The sequence below is a fragment of the Silurus meridionalis genome, chromosome 19 (genome assembly GCF_014805685.1).
Source record: "Silurus meridionalis isolate SWU-2019-XX chromosome 19, ASM1480568v1, whole genome shotgun sequence".
NCBI lineage: Eukaryota > Metazoa > Chordata > Actinopteri > Siluriformes > Siluridae > Silurus > Silurus meridionalis.
Window position 1 is genome coordinate 3,543,462 of NC_060902.1, and position 25,079 is coordinate 3,568,540.

Below are 25,079 nucleotides of genomic sequence, written 5' to 3' on the forward strand. Positions count from 1 at the left end.
GTGCACCTCATAAGCCTGGAAATGTGTCTGCACTCTGCTGTGCCATGTTGTGTTAAAAGCAGTCAAGAGTCCTATAAAAGCCACTGAGCAGAGAGCAGCGTATTAGTCAAATCCTGAGACCGTTTGGATGCGAGCCTTATTGGACCCATATCCTGAGAGAAGTCTGAATAATGGCCAAAATATCAACCTTACATAAATCAGTAGCCAAATCCAAAATGGCTCAATGTTTACTACATCAGGTAATGAAATGATAATCTCTGCACCCTAGGCCGTGCACAGTCTGTCCAATAGACCAGTCGTTCAAGATTTCCATGCTGGTTTTCATCTCTCGTGGTCCACACGCTGACCCACGGAAGCCGAAGAATGGCTGTTTGCAACTTTAGGTTGTTCGTTTAACTTGGAAAGAGCGTCCTAGCCGGCTTCCATGAAACGAAATTTTTACTTTTGAGTCTCTGTTGCTTCTGTGTAACGCCTTATTTAAGAAATCTGGCCAGTTGTTGGTTAACCACAGATGTCTATATAAGCATGAAGAAAAAGAAATTCACATCCAGTGTTGCCAGACAGTGGATTCCCACCCAAGTGGGTTATTTTTAAACACTTCAGGCTGCAAATATCATTCTTTGATTCGACAGCATTTATTTTAGTTTAAACCACATTGCTATTGAAGACTCTTCTGATTGGTCACAAACTGTTGGCTAATTGCAGACAGAAGGACAGTAATTGCAGAATATTATTATATATTATCGTTTAGCTTTTCACAGGGATTCTGCACCACAGCAGATTAAAATGATTTTTTTTAGAAAATATTTATTTCGAATTTTTTCAAGAAAAAGTCTGCAGTGTGGAAGAAGAGTTTTTCGACACAGCAAAGGATCCATGACCATGTATTTTATTCGTAACATGACAATGGATATAATTATTTAACTTTAAGCGTTGAAAAAAAGGGGCTGCTATAACGGGAGTGATCGAAGGGAAACTTAGACGTCTCACAACATTAAATTTTAGGAGAAACGTGAAAAGCATGATGTGTGGAACTTTATTACATTAAAACTAAACATTACCTATTTGATTATTAGAAATAATGCCCTTTGGAATGTTATAATGCATCATGTCATCCTATGATTGATTATTTTCCTAGCTTAGCACAGCAGTCAATATTTTTCCCTTCCATAAACATTGGAATTGTAATGGAGGTTGTAAATGTCATTTAAATGGAAATTAGTCTTTTGCATTATTGTTTAAGGATTTAAATGGATGGGAAAAATTGGATCAAACCTCAAATTCTTTTCTATAAATATCCGCCTCAAATCACAGCACGTTCTTCGGGGATATGACGAAGAACCGTTGATGGTTTAGGACACGGTGTGACTGTAATTGATAGAAATAAACAAAACTTCTGGATGTAGATCAATGCTGTGGCGTTATGAGTCGGCGGTCGCAGGAGTCACTTTTTCCTAAGTGCATTTATCATGTTTACACTGCTGATGTTTTCTCCGACTTCATGTTTGAGTCACTAATTTTACTTGTATGTGATTTGACTGTGAAATTATGACTCACAATTTCGTCTTGACAATGTTGTCTTGTGTATGTCCGATTAGTTTATTTGTCTGATCACATTATTTCCACATTTTTTTTTTCAGTTTATGGTCTCAAGACTTTACCTGTCTTATTGTCAGGATTAAAGATTGCTAGCTAAGCACTGCTACAGTAACCATTCAGAATCATCCTAGGACTGTTATTAAGAACTGAACACTGAACAACTTTCTATCACACTCTTAAACCTGTTATAATCTTCAACTAGCTAGTAATGAACAGAATAACTGGATGTAATGTACATCACATACTGCTACGTCAAAGCTGTAATGAGATATCTACTTAATATATATGGAAGTGGGTGGAGAAGAGTGATAGCAGAAGTGATTTGTGATAGAAGAGTATCTGCAAGAATGAAAGGGAAAGTTTATAGGACTGTGGTGAGATCTGTGATGTTGTATGGATTAGAGACAGTGGCATTGAGTAAAAGACAGGAGGTGGAGCTGGAGGTAGCAGAGCTGAAGATGTTAAGGTTTTCGTTGGGAGTGACGACGATGGACAGGATTAGAAATTAGTTTATTAGAGGGACGGCGCATGTTGGACGTTTTGGAGACAAGGTGAGGGAGGCGAGATTAAGATGGATTAAGATGGTTGCAGAGGAGGGACATGGGGTATATCGGTAGGAGAATGCTGAGGATGGAGCCACCAGGAAGGAGGAAAAGAGGAAGGCCAAGGAGGAGGTTCATGGATGTGGTGAGGGAAGACATGCAGGTAGTTGGTGTGAAAAGGCAGATGTAGAGGACAGGGTGGTATGAAGACAGATGATCCGCTGTGGCAACCCCTAATGGGAGTAGCCGAAAGAAGAAGAAGAAGGAGTCTCCAGTGTCAGTAATTTTTCAGTCTCTAACCTCTAAAAAGACATGCTGTGTTTTTGTGTTGTAACTTTAAGAGGTTGGAATTAGAGGTTGGACACTTTTATACCTGCTTTAGTGGAACTTATGAACATGTAAAGCATGTATATTATTCAAAATGTCCTCGAGATACGTGGTTATTGGAAAACGATCCATGATGAAATTGACCCGAGACCTCACAGCGGTTTATTAGTTTCCTAAAACAGCACTGTTTATTTCATACTTATAGAATAAACCTAATTTAGTGACAAGCCAGAAATCACTGGAGCTTTTAATTGGCAACACATGTCAGCCCTCTAGATAATTAAGATCTATTATAAAGTCTAGACCTCTGACTCATAATCTACAGACTTCCGATCCATCTTTTTTTTTTCTTCTTCATACCAAAAATAGCTGAAGTGGGCTCCTTTTCCCCTGCAATCCACTCTTTTCATACATTCTGCCTGGCCTCTTCCATAAAAAGGCAAAAAGAAAGTGTTGAGTCTGAACACAGGAAACATCCACCCCTCAGCTCAGGAGGTAACTGATGACAAAAGAATGTGAGTCGTACATTCTTCCACGCTTATATCGCACATTCATGGCCACGGCTGATGTCATTCAAGTCTTTCTCTTTTTTTCCTTCATCCTGAACGAAGGGCGTGGCCTCCATATCTATCCCTGAAGCCTACACCCATACTAATAAGGACGTAATAATACTCATTTGCATGTTTCCCTGGTTGCCAGATGTTTGCTCACTATTCTAGCATACTATTTAGTCCATTCATGTGCTACGTGTGTATATTAAATAACTCTACAAATCGTACAGACGCAGTTCTGGGGTACTGTTTTTTCTACTTCTTAGTAAGGAAGTATGACAGTTTTCGACAGAGCCCCGAGTTCAAAACCGGAAATCGGCGGCGTCTCTGATTGGCTGGCCGGCTGGCCCGTGTGCTGTGATTGGTGGGTGGAGTGCGCGAGGGATTCCCAGTAGACCCCATTCAGTTTAAATAGAGCTTTGTGAACCACATGGCAAGACAGAGCTGTCTGGAGAGCCGAGACTTCATCGCGTTGAAAATTGTTTTGGTCCTTAGGGCTATTTCACCACAATGGAGGTGATTTCCGGGATGCAAAAGGTGAGAAAAAGTTTTTTTTTTTTTTTTTTTTTTTTTGCATAAATCATCAGGTTACCTTAATGTTTTGGACATAATGAGGTATAAGCCAAAATAATACGTTTGTTATTATAAGCTTCACAAATGTATGATTTTTTTGTTGCATAAATATAAGGTATATAATAATAACTTGTTTATTGAATAATAAAAATGTTGAATGATTTTGATAGAAATTATAGAGTTTTGAGTCAATTGCAAGCAGATGAATAAATATGACAATATGCATATTTTCCACAATAACATGTTTGTGCTTAATATCATCCTGATATATGATTTATGGTGCAAATCTTTGATATAACAAAATTAGTAAAAAAAATAATAATAAATATATATATATATATATATATATATATATATATATATATATATATATACACACACACACACACACACACACACACACACACACCCCAATGGTATATAATGATCTGGTATACCATGATCAAATACTGTATGTAGTGAGTCCTAGATTTCCAAATTACCTGCAAAACATATTCATAACACCTTTAAGATTTGCTTCATCTGATACATTTTGAATCATTTTGCACTCCTTATATTGTGAAATACAAAAGTGACTTGTTCTTTGTGAGTGTTCTACTGGGCCTCTGCTTGTCCATCCAACCTTCCTGAGTGATAATAAAGCTTCTAGTGTCTCTTCAGTGGTGGCCACTTTACTCTCGCCCGTGTCTCTTGACAGACCGATTAAAATAGTTTCCTACGTTTCAGCAGCACCGTTTTCCGTCGTTGGACGCTGACCGTGGTATGTCTCAGCCTTCCGTTTGGATGCTATGTCTAACAAAAGGAAATGCTGAGTATTCACATTTCACAGGCACATTATGAGTTCCTGAGCTTGGTGCTTGTGCAATGTAGAATGTAATAAAGAAGCTGTATTCAGCTTCGTATTCTAAGGAATGAAAGGACTTCATTTGCTGCCTTAGTAATGAATGAAATTAAGATTTGAAAGATGAAAACTCATTATTCATTCATGAGGGCAAAAATGTATATATATTGTGTATATAACATTATAATATTATAACATTTTTTCAATTGATGATTTTACTTATGTCAATTTGCTTCACAAAAATTATATATATTGATTCTGGTAAGCCTTTAAATCAAATATTAATCATTTCATTTTCTTACATGTTAGTGGTCATTTCTTCTGAGCAATAATATTGAACTCAATTTCTAAATCTTCTCTCTGAAACTAAGTAGAAAATGTATAACTATCTGAATTTTAAGATCGAGCATTTCAAGAACAGCTTGTTGATATTAACCATAAAATCAGAACAATTCTAATAAAAAATACCTTAACATGAAATCCACTGTATACAGAGAATATATGAAGATATGTTCGATTTAGATACACCGATCCATGTAACGTTAGTCGCAAAATAGGCTGTTCATCTGAACGTTCTGGAAAAGCAAAAAAGAAAAAACTCTCACACAGACACACGAGAAAAATAATCTAAAACAGGAGGAAGGGTTGAAAATGTACCTGCATGATTGGTTGTCCTGGCAGGATGAATATGCTGGATCAATGTCTGCAAATGTGAATTTCATTTCTCATCTGCCTTCTGGATGTTGCTCAAAAGAAATATGTGCCCACCATGCTTTCAAGTAGAACGTTGTATAACCTCTATTTATTGCTATTTTTCTCAAAGGGAAGGTACTTATTCACCTTCATCAGATCTGACAGTAACATAACTGCTTCATAACCAAATATCAGACAATAAAACATGCATATGTGGATGATATTTGTAAGTAACAAGATGACAAAACAAACGCAAAAGTATTGGTGCTGAAGAAACCTGCAAGAAATCAATAGTCATAAAGCTGTCCTAAAGTCTGAATAGTACATTATGGTGGTATTATAAAGTTCTCTCAGAACAACTGGCAAACGAATGTAACTTGAATAGTATATACAGTTTTATGGTTGAAGGAACTTTAAATAGATAAATAAATAAACATTTCCTGATTCTGCTGGTTTGTCTTTGAAGAATCTCAAGGCAGAAATTTGCACCAAAACTTTGCCTAGAACACAATGCTAGCATCAACTTTTCAATGGTTACCCCATTATGTTTGTGAACAGTCCATTAATAATAAAATAGAAAGTGAGTCATGTGTTTTATCTAACATGTTATTCAACACCATTCAAAGCCTGCTACTGTTTATTGGAAACATCTTACATAAAATTTGTATGATTTATTGTTCATCATGCGTTTTAACAGCAAGGCAAAGAAGCTGTGCTAAGCTTGTGCTAACTCACCATTAACATCAGGTGAGCTGTTCATGGATTTGATCCATAATTTACCTTAATATCCAAGTACTACTACCAGTACTACTTTAAAACTTTAGACAAACAGAAAATATATATAAAAGGATATTCATATGGTTTCTAAAAGATACACCTAGCATTAGTTTTAGCTTTCAGTCATGTCACACAAAACTTACATCTTTCTATGTATTTAAAATGCAAATGTTTTTATTTTGTTGTTTTTTTCCCCTCTGTATTTTGTAATAATCTTTTGACATTTACGTTTGAGGTATTTTGCTCAGTGTTTTTTCTTTTCCGTTTTTGTTTTTCAAGTGAATGGTCTTCTCCTGAATCATTCAGCTTGTTGCTAATATCCCATTAATCCCCATATTTGTGTTCTTTCATCGTGAAAGCGCTCTGGGCTCCAGCATGACTTCTGTTAAACTAAAACATCAACCTTCTGACTCAGGCTTTCTCACTGTTTAATTTTCTACCGTCTGGAACAACATCCGCCTGTTAACTGACTGTTTGCCGTGCACACACTGCAGCTATAAAAGGGGAGATTGAAGGGTTTATGACTGAGATCTTGTGTGGAAGTTTTGTGATACAAGTGACTGCCGTTGACAAAATAAATTTCAGTTTTCTAGTACTATTGTAAGACTTTTTTTTACAATTTTGTCTAAATATATTTTGGGCTCTGTATAAAATTCTCATTTGCATGGTTTATCTACATATGAAATGGGGTTCAGTATATTTATATAAGGTAGTAGTAGCTCAGTAATTAAGACATTAAACTTCTGATTGGAAGGATGTGAGTTCATATTCCAGCCCCACCAATCTGCCACTGCTGGGCCCTTGAGCAAGGCCCTTAACTGTCATGTGCTCGGTGTTCAGTTGTATAAATCAAATAATTGTAAGTTTCTCTGAATAAGGGTGTCTGCCACATGTCATAATTGTAAATGTAAATATATAGGGCAATGCCAAGTATATGTATATGAAAACATTTGGGAACTTTTTAATTGTATGTACTAAATAGTTTTTAACATTATATCAGAACATGTTTGCATGGAGTTTTTACTAGAATCTAGTTGGATTTTCTGACCTTGACTTTTATCAGTAAAGTACGGTAGCAAGGTTTTTCTACTTACAAATATTTTAGGTATCTGTAAAGTATTTTTATTTTCAATCTTCAATTTTTAATACACTACATTTCAGAAATAGAGAAAAACAGGCTATTCTTTGCTACTTTAAACAAATATACTGTTACTTACACTGTGCCCTCTAACAATCAAAAAACTGTCTCCTTAAAACGGTGTGATGTTCAGAAGATGTGAACAATTTCATTGGATGGCATAAATTATTCAAATATCGTTGTCATAGATCAGAAGTTTTAGATATTTACATAAATTTAAAAGCAAGTAGTTTGTCATTTCTTTAAGTAGAAATTTGAAAGGAGTATTTTTTATAGAAGTAACATGTCTAGCAGGGTGTTTGTACTTTACTTAGACAAAGTACAAAATACCTGTACTTATCATTGAACTTAATTCAGTACAGATAAATTGAAGGACTGCTCTTCTTCAAAATATCTTAACATCGCAAGTGCATTTGGATGATAAATCTCCAGGTTTTAAACTTGGGATGTCCGTTTTAACAGCCTGACTAGAGATGAACAAGTGTTTGGCTATAATTGAAATGACACATTCAGTATGAATGAATTGCATCAATGGAACATTGTTGTGAGATTAATTCTGGATATGGCATGTATGAGCAGTGACTAATGACTTTGTTATTGGATTATATTTTGTATACAGAGCCCGGGTCTGGAGTCATTTAGCTTCTTTGTTGTACTTGTGAGTTATTCTGGGTGATAAATAGCCACTTGACCTGTGTACTTTAGAGGAAACCTGAACCTGTAAACTAAACACTATAGCTGTTCGGGACTTCTCCCAGTCATTCATTAGTAGATGTCAGAGGCTTACAGGGTGTCAAGGGGGTACAGAATGCGTTAGTAACACTGACTTGTTTTACGTGAGGATGCTGGAATCATGAGATAAATATGTCTGCGCTTTCGACAGGGTTTTAGTGTCATGGTTACATGCAGTGCTGTTTTGTTCACTTTCTATTTATAATATACTTATATTTTTTTAACATGATACTTCATCATGCGCCATAAGCCACAGTCTCTGAAGTGTAAATCTTATACCTTCGCTGTGATGTGTTGACTTTGGGCTTTTGTCCGTGTTGACTGAGTGACCATTTGACAAACGGTCTCTGAGAGAGCCGATGTTCTAAGCTTCTGTCATTACATATCTCCCATTCCTAGTGGTCCTCATTTTATCTCTCATACCTGTCCTCTCACATACTTGCCTTTTCCGGACAATGGAGTGTTACTCCAGCACATAGGTGCTATTTTGGGAGAAGCGCAACAAATAAGGCTCTGTGCTTATGACCAGAGTTCAGATCCATGAACTGCCAGGGTGCCAGTGCTGAGTGAGACCATTAAAAACATTGAATACTTCTGTTTACACACTGTAGGCCACACCTTCTAGGTCTAAGTAAAAGAAACAAACATACAGTTCTCTGACTATGTGTCTGGTTTTCTTGGCAAAACTGTTCCTAAAGGTTGGCATGTTATTATTTAGACATGCACGTTGCACAGTGTGGCTTCAACTCATGGCTTCTTGAAATGGTTTGTATCATAAGACTTGTATGTCCAGTAAAGATACTACAGAAGACGAATTTAAACTGGTTGACTATGTTTTGTGTTTCAAATGCTACAAAGTCGAACTGATACTTCAGCTACGTGGTCGGAATGGATTTAGACTTTGTTTCACATGCTGGACTGTTGGGATAAAAAGTAGCCTTTATATACAAGTGATGTTCATCACATGCTTTGGTTTATTATATTGTCAATCTTAGTGTTTAATATTGTTTTCCCAACATGAAGTCCTGCATTGTCACTTTTGAGTACAATTAGATTTAGCTCCAATTTTTAGACATCATGTAAAATTTGAAGAATCCGACCACCAAACAGGATCCTGAGGCATGTAGAGGTTACCTCACTTCAAGTCTTGTCCCACTTTATGAAGATTTTGGACCTTCAAAGAGAAGATGCCGACCCAGCGAGGATCCTGAGGCATTCAGTTAGATTTCACTTCATGAAGATTTCAGACATTGGACTTTGAGGATAAACAAAATCTTAATCAATACTCAAAAATAGATTCTACATTTGCTGGTTCTCCATCATTGTACATTTAAAGGCTCTGGCATGGAGGAGTTGGTGTCGAATCTAAAATGAACTCAGATGTTGAGCTAATTTATGAGTTGCTCAGGAGCACCTCGTTCCACAACTCCAACTGACTGTAAAAGACTGTAGAAAGGACATTAGTCATAATCACACACTCCGGTTTAATGATATTTCTCATTCTCTGGTGTTTTGTAATGTTTTCATGATTTATAATCACACTCTTGGTGCCACCCCACTGAGGATGGGTTCCCCTTTTTAGTCTGGTTTCTCTCAAGGTTTCTTCACCATCTAAGGGAGTATTTTTCTTGCCACAGCTGCCTCAGGCTTCATCATTGGGGATAAATACACATAGTTTACTTATTTAAATTTTTGTTCCATAATTCTTACATTCTGTAAAGTTGCTTTAGGACAGTGTCCATTGTGAAATGCACTATTGAAATCAACTTAAAACTAGTTATAAGTAAACACCTTCTAGGCCTTTTGTAATGATCTGTGGAGAAAGCTTATTTGTGTGAACCATGGCTCATCAACTCCAGCCCTGAAGTGCTTCTGGAGTCCAGGACAGTTTACTGATTACCCTGATCTAATCCAGGGTAATCTAAATAATGAAAGATTTTTCTCTGTACACTGTACTGACTTTTAATTCACCCCCTGCTTTGAAATGTGGGACAAGTAAGACCTGGCAAAGTGTTCCAGCGAACACTATGTGTGCTGTAGCTCATGTAATTACCTCTGTAGTGGTGAATAGGACAAGTGTGTACTTGCACCATGTTTGGGTTCTTTAGGCACTTCTTTCTTGCTGGCTATTACACACAAGCAGGGTCCTAGGAGACCTAGTGAATCACTGGTGAAAAGGGCTTTCATTATAGTGTGTCAGCATATGACTATTTTCCTTTTGAGACACATTTAGTGTGTACACCTGCTCCAGTGTGAATCTGTGTTTTGGCATGTCTGTGCTGTGGAAATATTATTAAAGGTGCAGTTTGTAGCCTTTAGAACTGCTTCTGTACCTGTAATAATCATATAATGTCAGGATACCTAATCTTTTTGTTTTCAGGTTTTCTGGCCCAAACCTAATAAGGCATATGGAGTTTCTTATATAGATGGTGAAGTGAAAAGGTTTTCATTGCAACTGCCATCCACCTCACTGATGGTTTTCAAAATGGCAAAATGCTCCTTTAAGATCCTTTAAACATACATTACAGCAGCTTATAAACATTTCTATGCTGTGGTTTTCTCGGTCTGAAACATGTTGCTGCATGGACTATGTGCAAGAAATATAGAGCCCCCATTATGTCTGCTTTTTAGATTTTCTAAACATATTATGGTGGAAAATTATTACCCTCTTCTACTCAGAGGAAACACCAGTGGTTATAGGCTCTCATTCCACACTCATAACTCACAAAAACATTTATAGAAAGGGAACATGCCATATAAAAGATGGAGCTCATCATTTAATTCAAGCGGATGAAATCGATTATTTCAGCTTGTTTGATGAAAATGTGATAGAATTTCTGACTGAAATGTCTGCTCAACTGTGATTAAAATCTGATTAATATCCGTATTTTCGATCATTTTAATGCTAATGACCGAGTACCCAAAACCCTAAAATACTCAATCTCTTCTTCGTTCTGTTTTTTTTTTGCCTCTGTCTTTTTTCTCCCAGATGTCAGTGGGGCAGTCGCCAGCGGGAAGGGGTGCGGCGTGTCTGACATGTAAAGGGATCTGCTCTGGATTCCAGCCACATTCCTGGAGGTGATTTATTCTCTCTGCTAAAAACGTAAAGAAAACGAGGACATGGCTCCCTAACCCTTCATTCTCTATTTCCCTTGATGTTTGGGGAATGCTCCTTTTGCTTCACCGCAAGCGTGTTGCTAGCCATTGTGGGCGTCTCTGTTTACATTTCCACGAGCTTGAAAGATAATTTGCAGAAATAGGCAGACGAGTCGAAGCTGGTTGTTTTTTTTTTAAAGGGTTTTGCACTTGATACGATATACACTGAGCGCTGTTAAGTGCACGTTATGTAAGCTGTTCACAATTAAAATGCATTTTGTTGACTGGTCTATGCTTTGAGAGTAGTGCGCTTTCCAGACCCATGAAATAGGAATTCATGGTAACAAATCATGACAGATTTTTTTCCCTTTAAACATCCATTATCAAACCAAAGAACCTGAGTAGCGTTCTATTTTCTCAGAGGTCAAGTCCACATGCTTTTTTGTTACAATACTAACCATTTCCATATTTGTCCTCCTCTAGAAAAGCTTGCACTCAGTGTCACTGCGGCCAAGAGGACCACGCGTCCAGCTCTGACCTTGAGGATGACTTTAAAATGGGCCGATTGTTAGAGAACTCCAAGTACGCCCACCTGACTGCCAAAGTCAAAGGTGGAGAGGGGATGAGGGTCTACAAGCGCAACCGCATGATCATCACCAACCCTGTGGTGTCTCGCAAAGACCCCACCTTCAACACCATCACCTATGACTGGGCTCCACCTGGTCTGACTCAAAAATTGGTGAGAAATTACCACCTTCATGCCGTTTGAGAGATAAAGTGAAAGTGATGAGACCCTACAAAATAGTGGTCCAGAGCGGGGTCCCAAACTATAGGAACTATTGAGGAACTCTTGTAATGGCCTGTGAATCTTATAAGTTGCAGGTCGCAAGACCAACGGTAACCAGTCATACATGAGTTCTGCACTTCTGGCCAACATGTACCTCTAGTTTGGCATTCATAGTCAAAGCATTCTAAATAGGATTTAAAGATTAAATCTTGGGTGGAAAATAAACCTCACTGAGTTCCAACAAATTGCATTATGTCATTATCTGCCCATTTCGAGTTCCTACATCTCGTCAGTTGAAGGAAGAAATCGAATACTGTGTTTGATATTTGAAGCTGCAACTGTTTGCAATGGACCTTTAAACATTTCATCTCTTCTCCTGACCCTAGAAGCGGTTGTTTGGTATCACTGGACAGGAATGAACGGTAGTTGTTTGGTATCAGGGGAACAGAATAGGATCCGCTGATCTGTCAAATAATCTGGCACTCTGAGTTGCAGGAACGAGACTGACCTTTTCTCCTTCGCAACTTGCTGGCTGTCACTGCTCCTATTCTTATACGGAGATCTAATTTGCCCTGGACTTCTCTGGTGTTCCACTTGATTTGAATGTCGTGTTTAGTCCTTCCAGAGGCACTGCATGTGGGGTTTTGTTGTTGGGTGGGGTGGAGATTTGGAAATAAGCCTTCAGCTTTACTATTCCGCTTTGGGCTGCCAGGAAGCACGTTGCTATGTGCCGAAGCGAAGAACTTGCATCTCTCGTGGGGAAAATGGTCGACTGTTTTTCAGCCATCTGAGCCACCCGTCTTTTTCCTCAAGCCCCGTGTGTATCGGGGAGCTTTGTTTTCTCGAATGAGAACGGCAGGTTCACTGCAGTGGAGCTCGGGATTATTTTCTCTCCACAAATTCTATCAACATGTTTTTCCATGGTTTAAAGAGTGTGAATTGGAACCAGGCCTGCCTTAATGACCGCTCCAGGGTGACTTTTGTCTTACTTCGTGCTGTGCCGTGGCTTTTGTTGCAGTAATTAGGATTGTCTCTCCAAGTTTGTTAGCGCTGTCTTCGAAAGTACTTAAAGTTCAGTAAAGAACTGTAGCACTATTGTTCTCCTGCGCACAGAGGGCATGTTTTCTTTTAGCGGGTTTAGGAATATCTGCGGTCGCTTTAAAGGCGGCTTTAGAAGTTTACGATGGCAGAGGACGAATGTGACCCAATCAGTGGCCTCCGCAGTTAAGTATAAAGCATAGAGAATTGCAATGAATTGGCACCTGTTTTTGATGAACCTATAGAAAGCAAATGTTTGTGAGTAGCTGTCCGACTGGAAAAAGAGTTGCAAAAGATCCGTTTTTTGAGACGACTGCGAAATATACTTCACAGCTAAGCCACAGAGCAGTTGGCAAATACTATACTAAGATGCCTGCTGCTTAGTAATGAGTGATTCGTCGTTATTTTTGTTTACTCCTAAATTTTCTCAGAGCTTTGATTTGTAAAAGACTGCTGAGCCCTTTTTATAATGTAAACTTCTGTTAGAGGCTTGACGCAAGAGTGTATACTTAACACAGGGCTTTATTGTAAACAATTCAAGAATCGTTAATGCAAAATACGATCGGCAAGACGATAAGGCGAGATGAACATAGAACAGGTAAGGAAAGCAAACCAATGATAAGACAGGGGCAGGACAGGAAACAAAACAAAGGCAGGTGGTTATAACATAAACAGCAGAAACAAAGCAAAGCAAAAACAAAAGCAAGCAGCACTCATCGCACCAGGAACTACAACTTACACTGAGAGTGGAGATTAGTAGCTGTCAAACTCCTTTCCTCCTCCTCCTCCACTCCTGAGTTCTCTTCAGGCTAGATTTTGTTAAAGCTAACATCTATCATGTCACTTTGTGTATTTGTTAATAAGATTTTGTTAAATCCAGCTGAAGATTCATGTGACCATGTTCCTCAAAGTTCCATATTTTCAAAATCTTATGGCTACCAAAAATTTATTTATTTGTCATTTAATGGCTGTTTGATGGCTCTTAAAGTTTATATAAAACTTCTGATTTTAAATGCATATTTAATAAGAGTTTAGCAGTGAGACAGTGTTACCATGAGCCTCACTGGTTTAGAGCGAAAACATTCAAATTAGGCATGTTGGGTTTATGCATGAATAACCAGCTTGTATAAAATGTTTCATATTAGTCTCTCTTATGGGAACGATGCGACATTAATATGCTAACATTTTTAACTATATTATATATTATACTAATATTATATTACTAACTTGGCCTTGTGGGAGTAATGTAAGACTTCTTGCGCTAGGTTTTAACATATCCAGAATTGAAATTGATGAGTTCATAGTTATAGATTTTTAATTATGGTCTCATTCATGGTATTTGTTGTGCACGCACCAGGCTATGCAGTACATGGAGCTTCTACCAGAGGAAAGGAGGCCCGTAGCAGGCACGGAGGGAGCTCTGTACAGGCGCAGGCAGTTGATGAGGCAGCTCCCTGCTTACGATCAGGATCCATCACAGTGCCACAGCTTGTCAGAGGCTGAAGTCAAAGCCATGGCCGAGTTTGTAAAAAGTTATAAGGAGGAGGCGTTGGGAGTGGGGGAGGTAGCACTGCCAGGAGAGGGAGGAATGTCCAAAGACAACGCTGGAAAACAGAAGAATGAGAAAGAACAGCCAAACCCAGAGCCTACCACCAATGGCACACTGGAGGAGAATGGCAAGAAAAGTGAATATGTAAGTTTGACTGAATATATATATATATATATATATATATATATATATATATATATATATATATATATATATATATATATATATATATATATATATATATATATATATATATATATATATATATATATATATATATATATATATATATATATAAACACACACACATTTATAGACTGTTTCTTTTATTTCTCCTTTGTGCAAAGGAGAAAAAAAAGCAAGTTATTCGTTTTGGAATGACTGGAAAACATAATTTGTTCAAGATTCTTGGACAGCGAGTTTCCCAACATTTATCATTTATCTTCACCAATCCATCTCGCTCTCTCTCTCTCTCTCTCTCTCTCTCTCTCTCTACCTCTCAATCTCTCTCTCTCATTAAACTTAAAGTGTCAGCATCCCAAGACATTCCAAGAACATTTACAGCCAGTGTTTCTCACAGCCCTTTGATTCAGCCTTGACTTATGCCATCTAATCTGGTGCTCTGGGAATGAAAATATGTGTCGTAACTAGACACTTTAATGCGAAACAATAAAAGAATGGCTAAGCTGTAGATCTGAATACAAAGCTAATGTGTTGCACCTCAAGGCCACATAGTGGAGGAAAAAACCCCACATGGAGCTCTAATATGCGAACGAAGAAGCAGTGTTCTGACATGGAGCCTGAAGTCAGTGAACAGACTTTATATTTATCGTACACTAGCTTAATGCTGTCTAGTGGCTAATTATCCACTTTTACTTTGCACTTAGACACACTACCATGCTAATTGAAGTAAACCGTTCTTGTCTTTGTTTGTTAACTGCTATTTTGTTTAACACACTCTTTAAAATAGTGAAGCGAGTAAAACAAAACAGAACAGAAAGCCAGGTTTTGCCTCTGCCAAGACGTTAGCATATAGTGTGTAGAAGCACACAAAGCACACTTGCCACATGTTTTACATTTACTTGTGTATAAACCAAACGTCATGTGTCAGTCTAACTGGCTGAATAAATGCTAATTATCCACTTATTTTGAGGCAAAACTCAAGAGCCGTCTAAATTTTGCTCCACGGCAGTACAACGGAAAAAATCCTAGTTAGCGTGTCTTATGCTAAGCAGTCTGTTGCTGAGTAAGCAAGTCTTTTGTTTTAGAGAAATAAATTATTTCTAAATAATGCCTAGTAATGTTATTAGAAAAATGCTGGGCTAGCCTGGAATTAGCTTGACTCATATTTTAGATACTTTGTGTATATGATTTACAATCGTCCTTCTTTATTATTCTACTTCTCAATTCAAGATGTTTTTTTATTTCCAAAGCACTAAGAATGTCCTGGCAAACCGAGTGCTTTAGAATTGATTTAGGCTACAATCCAAGAATACAGCTGTGTGTACAGTTGCTCAAGAAATCACCACTGATTTGAATGATAGTCCTGGGATTTAAATTATAACCTGGTGGTCATTTAGACCGAATCCAAGTTTGGGGTGGGGATTAAATCAGAGTTAATGATCCAGTTGGCTTGGAGTCACCCTTTGATTTGGCCCGTCTTGCAATTCAAATAAAGAGGAAAGAAGTGGCCTGCTACTGATACAGATTTTCTTTTCTAATTTAACCTTTTTTCAAATTTTTTTGTATTATTTTAAGCTGCATAATGTGCAAACGTAAATGAAATGTAAAGAATATATGTGAATGAAAAAACCTTAAAGAACAGCTTTATGTCTCTCATTAGAGGTCACTGATATTACAAGGCTTTGGCTGTACTGTATTATATCACTACTGTGCTAGAATTGCGATTGCTCCCATATTTTTTATTAGAGGTGCACGATAGTGGATTATACCAATAGCTAGGTTTCTATCGTATTTTCCGATAACCAATCAGTGATCAGTGATTTGCCTCTGGAGGCCCCTCTCATTATAACATCAAACCATGAGCCGGAAAAACTAGCAGTATGTATTTTTGCCGATAGCCTATAGTTCCATCTATTGGTGCCAATTAAGCAATCGTCCTCTAATCAATTGTAGTATTGTAATCGATTGTATTTCTATTGTACTTTAAGTTTTATTGAACTGGAAAACTTTGAAAATATATGTCTTTACTTTCTAAATACTATAAAACCAATAATGAGCAGAACCATGGTAACTTTACTTTGAATATGAAAAGTTTGGGCACTTCTATTCTAGAGTATAGCAAAGCATAACAAAAATCTGCACCTAAACTAATCTATATTGTGATCTTTACAGTGTCTAGCGTTTATTAAACATGATTGGGTTAAACAAATGATAAGAACTGAATTTACTCTTAAATGTTTTTCTGTTTGTTTGTTTTTTTGGCACAGACAGACGATGGTGATTTGACATTTAGAGTTCATATTAGTATTATATAAATTCATATTAGTATTATATATATATATTATATAAATTAGTGTGGGTCTTAGGCTTACCTTGCTAGGGTGCATTTATTATCCAGTAAAACAGCTCAGTGGTTCTTTCTTTCTAATTGCAAACGCTTCATGGCATTCCTGTTATTTCCTGTTCATGCACGGATTCTTTGCACTAGGGAACAATGAGTTTGTGAGGTCATGTTTTATGATGGTTTAAACAAATAAAACATTCAAGGTTAATCAAAGTTTCCTGTGTAGATCGACTGTTGTGTTGTCATTTAATATATATGATGACGGAGGTGTTGGGTTCTCTCAGGTTCTGGATTTTTTGAAATTGCATTTTATTTGAAAGAAATTTGAGATTTTATGCCCCTGTGTCTTTTGTTAGGAAACACCATTCAGCAAAATGAGTTCAAAAACGCATCTGAGTTTCTAGTGGGAGTCTTGTGAACTGAAATATGACACTAAATGCAGATTTGTGATTGTGTTGGCCAGTGTTGGTTACTTTTGACAGTAACTAATACTGTAACGCGTTACTTTTAAAAATAAAGTAACTTTGTTACCGTTACTGTATGGTGCGTTACCCGTTACTTTTTTAAATGAATGAATTTCGGCTGACGTGTAGCCTACAGTCTAACCTGCTTACAGCAGCGACACATTGTAGGATTGGTGGATTACCGGATTACCCTCTGTATACACGAAGAAATCGCACTGTGGGCGTGTCTCCGTTTATTCAGGTCTGTGCGGCAGTAATGGCGAGTCGAGGCGAGAGCAAGACGAGTTTCTCAAAGTGGAAATATGCTCATTATTTCACTTTAGTTGAGTATAAATACAAAAACTTTTAAGTCAAATGTAAGCTGTGTCTTTCTGGTTCGAAGCTCGTATCTACTGTGATAAACAGAAACTCCAATCTGTTGAAGCTCCTCCAGGAACTCCATGCTAGAAGCTAGAAGCTAACCCGGTGTTCTGTTCTACATTGTTGATAGTTTTGATACTTCAGCTGTGAAAGGAAGATTTTTAAGAGCTCAACACAACAGCTTTTATGATGCAGAAGCCAAAGTTTTGTTATTTATTTCAGAAATCCTTGTGATATATTCAGTTTGCGCTCGTCTGACTTAAATAAAATAGTGTTTAAAAATTACTTTGTGTTTAAGTCAGTTTTGGGTTTGTATAGACCATAACGCATAAAAGGGCATTAATGGGAACTTTAAAGAACGTTCTTAAAAAAAGTTACTTTTAACAGTAACGCATTACTTTTTGGTGTAAGTAATCAACAAAGTAACTAAGTTACTTTTTGAATCAAGTAACGAGTAACTGTAACTAGTTACTATTTTTTAGTAACTAGCACAACACTGGTGTTGGCTTATTACAAGCCACCAGAACAGCATCCGTGCACTAGGATTCTGCAAGTCTGTATAACTATATTGGAAGGTTATGATCAGGTGACTGTAAAGGCCATAACAAACATTTTTCTTAAATTTTCTACTCAATTTCAACAGTTCAACCAATCACAAAATGATGGAAGTAAGAGAGTCTGTAAAGTCTGCAATCCTGTGGGATTCAATTGACCAGTTGATATGACGGCACTTTACATTCACATGAGACAATATATTTTTATATTGTTTTTCTGTAAATAAGTGTATTACATAATAATTTCACCACGTTTGAATCAATATGAAACCAGATGGTAGAGTTTTTTTTTTTATTTACGCCACAATTGTTTTTCATTTATAAGATTTCTAACAAAACACACGCTAGTTGTGGTGAGCACAAACAAACTGTGGAAGCTTGAAAGCAGAGGATGTAATCCAGATCTGTTTGGAAAAATGTTACTTTTTAAAATGTTTGATTAAACCTGGCAGAGAAATGTTACCATAATGGTATAAAAAAATTTCTAGATTAGTTTTATAACACGCCAACAGATGGCAGCACAAGGCTGCACGCACAGGCACAGCGAGCACCGACCTTCATAAGTCAGTTCTAAAAAACATCGTCCTGTGAACATCGGGAGCTGTTCAAGTGGTGCTAATCTGACCACATGCATTATTAAGTTTTTGATTTCATCATGGACAAAAAAAAAAGGGCGCACGAGAAACTGGATTCTCCATGACGATGCACTCTGTCACCGAGCTCTCCTCACATGTGAGGCTCTCGCCGGAAACAGCATGATCTCACCCACCCTACTCACCAAACTTCGCCCTCCTCCCAAAGATAAAGATCCAGCACAAAGGTCGCCGTTTTTACACATTTGCGGAGATCCAGTGCGAATGCTTGACACGCCTTGAAAAGAAGACTTCAGGACACATTCCAGAAGTGTCAGGAACGCTGGGAGCGCTGTATTGCTGTGCAAGGGAACTATTTTTGAAAGTGATATTAAGTAAACGTAGATAATAGAGTACTTTCTTGAAAACAGAGCGGGTCTCAAAACATTTTTCAATACCTCCCAGCAGCCAACCAGCCTTCACCTTAAGAACAGTTCAGACACAGCGTTACACATACACATGACACACAAGAGTGTAAATATACCGTATGGGTTGAGGGCCTTTATGGATATGTGTGGTATACAGTTTGTCTGTGCACCCTGCATACCTATAAAGCCTCTAACAACGACGTACTGTACAAAACAGGGAACGAGTGGATCTACAGCAATCTAAATTCTCCCCACGGCATAACAGAACCATTAGGTTTCTATTCATTTGTAATATTTGATATCTGAAACATCCCCAGTGCTTAAAATCTTTGTTCTAATCGTCCTTCATACTTTTATTTAAGGTAGGATTGTTTTAGGGAGGAGGGTCATTTCAGGATCTGAAAATAATTAGATCTTGAACATCTGTGCTTGATTTGTGTTTTTATCATAACAGGAATGCTCTGTTTGGGGGCCTGTGGGATTGTAGTCCTGACAATGTGGCTTTGATTATCTCCCAGGAAATTCGGAATGAGGGTCTAATTTAACCTTGTGAACGTATGCTTTAAGAGCGTTTCTACAGAGTGATGAATAGATATAACCAAGAATCCATTATTTCATAATTTCTATTGTATTTTCTTTTTCCCTTCTCAGCCTGATTAATTTGAAAAAAAAGGTTTTGGGAAAAAACTTCGTAATTGGCCTTAACTGTTAAAGGGGAAATGCACAAGAATAGAAACAGAATATACAGACACTGTTATGACACTATTTCCATCAAAACCCTTATAAATATTAAGGAATTAAGAGTAACAGTGCTTAATAATAATCCTAGCTGGGCTCCACTTATATGATCTTGAATTGTTAAACATGTAAAACTGTTTTTATCTTTATCTCTTCTGTGTTTTTTTTTGTCCTCTACAGAACTGTAGCGGCTGTGGGCAGTTGGCGGCCTTAGACAGCCCCGTCGTCTACGCAGACAGAGCAGGATACGAGCGGCTCTGGCACCCAACCTGCTTTGTGTGTGTGGAGTGTGGCGAGGCGCTGGTGGATCTGGTGTACTTCTGGAGTAAAGACACGCTTCTATGTGGACGGCATTATTGCCAGAGCCTGAAGCCACGCTGCCCGGGCTGCGATGAGGTAATCACTTTCTGTCACGCATATTAGAATCCTGATCGTGCTCTGACGATAGATGTATTTTCTAATAACTCGGGGATTATAATATCTCACTTGTGGTTCCGTTAAAAAAGAAATGTGTCTAATTTGGTGATTGCATCACTGATACGTGCTAATAGTACAGTTATTTGATTGGAACATGCTTAAAAAATATATTGTGATTCCCTTCACACACTGTTATTTAGGTGTTTAATGATTGTCACTGTTTTTGAACATGTGAGCTGAATTACTTTTGAGATAACCAACCAACAAAAAGCCTTTCTTTCTCCTTAACATAACTCATCTCACTTCCTTTCGCTATGACTCTTTGGAAAATGCAGTGCAGCTTAGGGGTGGAATAAACAACTCATTTTGTTTATTTCAAGGAAACATTGCATTGTTTCCTTCTGAAGCATATTTGAAAGTGATATTGAAGTTTTTCTTACCATATTCGGATCGGATTTCCATAACTGTTTGACCTTCAGCGTTTGACTCTGGTTATTTATCATTATAAGCCCAGGCTGTCCTGTTTATGCAGATGTTGTAGATTGAGATAAAGACAGTAGGCCTTCAAGACCTTTAACCTTTGAGATTCGAAATCAGAGAAAAACATTTTAAGAGCTAACTTTTGTCCTTCCTTTTCTCTCTTTTCTTCATTGTAGCTGATCTTCTCTGAGACATGCCACCAGGAAAAAGGCCAGACCTGGCATAAGGAGCATTTCTGCTGCTGGCAGTGTGGCCAGAATCTCCATGTTGCCTGTGGTTGCACCAAAAAAAACGAAAAGTGAAAGTCCAGACCTGTGAAAGCAGAAGGCCAGTTTGGATGTAAAGATATACCACATTGTTTTTTTGCTCTATTTTAATAGACCTGACATGCCATCCAGACTGTCTCTCTCTTTTATACATGAAGTATGTCTATGAATTAAAATGACGCCACCAGTAATTTAAACATTGGTGGAAATTAGATCTAGTGCATGTGTTAAGAGAATGAACTTTTCAATAGCGAGTGTATATCATCAAATGGTCCCCCCCCCCAAAAAAAAAGGTTTTAGTGCATTACTGATTACGCCCACACCCTAATGTTTAGAGAAAAACCCCACTGCGCTAATACTTATTATATAACGCAGTCATGTGTGCAGCTTGGAGCAGGATGAACCTTTAGGGCTGCGACCTGTTTGCGTCATACATGAGAGCATATGGATGAGTCACAGATGAGCTGGAGGTTTTTGTCAGAAAACGTTCAGGAGCGATTAGACCGTGAGCGATAACGTGAATAGTGAGAGACGAGATAAAATAAAAGTCTCAAAAAGATCTCGGAGAGAGATGTAGAAAACACTTAGCGCTATCTGTTTTGAAGACAGATGGCGCGAGGCAGAAAGGTCCCTCTCTTGCCAGCTGATCCGTCTGGAGTTTCACAAGCGGCCGTTTGCCGGCGCTGTCCGAGATAAAACAGATCCTGTCTCGTATAAGCACACGGGCAAGAGTTCACGAGCGAGCGCAGCCTACGCATCAGGGCGGTTCATGCGAGTGTGTTTGTAAATATTTCATAACCCTGACACTTACGGCCTGACCAAGGATTCCTGTGATGATGGGAGAGTTGGACGATTGTATAAAATGCCATGTCTGGCTCCACTTTTTGAATGATGTAGGTATTATAAATAAATAAATGCTACAAGTCAAATGTTTGGACACGGTAGATGAATACATGAATACATTCTCTCTCTTTATTTGGAACACATGTACACCTGGTCATTCGTGCAGTTATCCAGTCAGCCAAGAAAAAAATGTCCAGAATGGTTTATGCCAACAGGAAGCCTACGGGGGGTTTGAACAAATCTGTGTTTACAGCCGCAGTGAACAGAAAAGCATCTCAGAACACACACGGCATCCGGGCTATGGCTGCTTAAGACTCCGGTTTCAATGATCACCCTGATCGCACCTGTGGCCCCGATGTATTGTGACTGTTCTGTGCATGAAAATCTCAGCAGATTCTAAAATACATGCCCCGGCCCATCTGCCCTCAATAACCCCACCAAGGAGCTTAAAGTTACTCATTAAGTGTATGGCACTTGGTAGAAAGTGAAATCTTTAATGGATGGAGTATTAAATGTACAATATAAAATTCTGTGTGTGTTAAAGGAAATCTTCCTCATTACCCTGCCTATGAGTTCGAATTCTCTCCCACTTGTAAAAAAGTATTTACAGAAACGAATAATCAGATTTCTTCAACACCAGCCACAAAACACAAGTCCAAGCTTGGGCGGTTTGGATTTCAGGCAGTAACCTAACCCTTTATCATCTCGGCATTGTTTGAAAATGTTTATCCAGATGTTTTATGTTTTAGAGAGAAAAAAACAAATGCCTTATATGTGAAAGCCTGTTCCTGTGCTTATTTTTATTATGAATATTAGGTTTCACACGGTTATGATTAAAGCGCTCGAAAAGTACGGACTTGACGAGGCGACGGCACGCGATTATTTTTCTTTCACGTGATCAGTGCAGCCTCGGAGAAAGAAAGATCTTAAAACTAAATAGGTTTTGATATCACGGAATCATAATCTTGTTCCCACCTCTAGTTTTATATCTTATTCTCTTAATATAAAAAGAGGGAATGTGTTTGGTGCTTTGTAATTTATGATGATGATGATGATGATGATGATGTGTAGAAGTAAACGAAGGGCAATTAAAAGGCTACAAAGTCATATTTTAAACTGGAATAGTAGGATGAGGCAGGATTTCAGGCACCATATACCACTGGTAGAATGAGTTTATTACCTTTCAATAGATTTTATTACCAGGAATCTGTCGCATGTTTTCTATAGTAAACCAATGATGAGTTATTTTGATATTGCGTTGACATCTTCACTTTGAATAAATCAACTGGAAGGCTGAATTTGGAATGTAAAATACGTAAAGGACACTAACCAGAGATCTGATTTAGTCTGTATTGAATATTTTCTTCTAAATCTTTTAAGTATTAATCTTAAATCTATAAAGACTCTATTCATGTATATTTGATTCTGAAAGCGATGTTTGTGTCCATTGTTTGATCATAAGGACCGATGCAATGATTTGTGTTGTTTGTTTTAAAACGGCATTTGATGAAATTCAACTTTTTGTCCTTTTTTTTTTTTTCTTTTGTTTTTTAAAGAATTATTTTTGTTGTTGAATGTATATCAAACAAGTGCAAACGTTTTCATCCCCACATGGCTTTTGAATGGAAAAAAAAAAAAAGAATCCCAATATTTTACCATTTTATACACCCTAATACATCCATTTCAGAGTGTATACAAAAGCTGATTTGAGGATTTTAACGAAATGAATATTTATATTGTATTTAAAAAAAATACATAATTGGATTGTTTAAATTGTGTGTTTTCACTATTATTACAATATTTATTTTTATTTGTGTTTAAAAAAATGTTTTCCTAAGGGTATACAAACGTTTGCACATTCGATTCCCAGACAGTTTGACCTGGTTGACATTTGTGCTTTTATGTCTAAATGTATTTTCTTTGACCTATGAATAAATATCGCACAATATACAGTTTGCTGGCTTTATTGTTTTTTTTTATTTATGCGTGTTCTCACTTTCATTCATTTACAAACCGTATTCATTGATTACTTTTCTATAACAGCACTTTATTTGGTTTTAATCCTTTAATCCTGCTATTCTACAGAATTTTATATTTGTCCTGAAACTTTGTTCACATTAAAGAGGTAAGATTATTTCAAAACATTCCCAAAACAGCCTTAATTTATTTTTAATTTAATAAGACACAAAAAGTAGTTTGAACTGAAAAACCTCAAAACACAAAGCACTTCATCTGGAAGACTTTTTCATGGTGAAAATATCACTAACACTTGGGTTTTTTTTTCCATAATGAATATTAAAAAAAAGCTCTTTGCAGAAAACTTTACTACAATGTGAAAGAGTTTAGGCAATAATATCATCTTCAAGAATCTTTATTGCTGTGGTTTATAATTACATTTATGGCATTTGGCAGACATCTTTAGACAGAGCAAAAAAATAAAAAGGCCAAGAAATTCCATTTTAGTTTAATAACCCCATCTTGTCTACTATCAGTCTACTTCCTGACACATGCTGTTATTATGATATAGATACGATTGTCTCTATAACTGCCTGCTCGAACATGTTCCTTCTCCATATGTTTTTTCCTCAGCAGACATGCACAAATCCAAGACCTTTCATTAGCAAACCTGTTCAGCTTGCTGGTTGACTACACACACTGCCGGGAAATTGAAAGGTGTATTATTACTTTTAAGACAGCAAAAGCATTTTATTGACCTAAACTTGCAAATGTATTCTTTTTATAAAAAATGATGCGAAATTCATCAGGCACACTGGATTATCTTTGGAATTTCTAAATGGTCTCTCTACTGGAGAAATCATCTGCTCTTTCTGCAGAATACAATTGCTTCTCTCTGTGAGGTCCAGCTTTATGGCAGAACAAAACAACATTCAAATGATTATGAAGGTACATAAATCTTTGGACTGGTTCAAAGCATGAGAACAGAGCACAGTTCGTACCACCATACTGTATAATGTTCAAACCAGGCTATACCGAATGCACTGGCTTTAGATACACTCATACATTTGATAGTTCATGAGGTTCATTTGATAGTTCTTGATAGTTCGTGAGGTAAGGAGGCCTGGAGCGTAACCCCATTCAGTTTCTCACAAAAGTGAGTACACCTCTCACATTTCAGCACTCACTTTAGTAGATCTTCTCACGGGACAATACTATAGAAATGAAACCT

The 25,079-nt window shown here is 37.4% G+C and overlaps 1 protein-coding gene across 1 annotated transcript; it reads left to right on the forward strand.

The window, feature by feature from the left end:
• Positions 1–3,406: 3,406 nt before the first annotated feature.
• On the forward strand, positions 3,407–23,844 carry lmcd1 (LIM and cysteine-rich domains 1). Its single transcript, XM_046875392.1, has 6 exons — positions 3,407–3,556; positions 10,763–10,851; positions 11,353–11,608; positions 14,052–14,387; positions 20,067–20,282; positions 20,960–23,844. The coding sequence occupies exons 1-6, from the start codon at positions 3,530–3,532 to the stop codon at positions 21,083–21,085; spliced, it is 1,050 nt and encodes a 349-aa protein (XP_046731348.1). The 5' UTR covers positions 3,407–3,529; the 3' UTR covers positions 21,086–23,844.
• The last annotated feature ends 1,235 nt before the right edge of the window (positions 23,845–25,079 follow it).

Excerpts from the sequence above, each read along its gene's own strand:
- lmcd1 (XM_046875392.1), top strand. The coding sequence starts at position 3,530 with ATGGAGGTGATTTCCGGGATGCAAAAG. Across the intron at positions 3,557-10,762 it reads TGATTTCCGGGATGCAAAAG|ATGTCAGTGGGGCAGTCGCC; the intron begins GTGAGAAAAAGT and ends TTTTTCTCCCAG. Across the intron at positions 20,283-20,959 it reads GCTGCCCGGGCTGCGATGAG|CTGATCTTCTCTGAGACATG; the intron begins GTAATCACTTTC and ends TCTTCATTGTAG.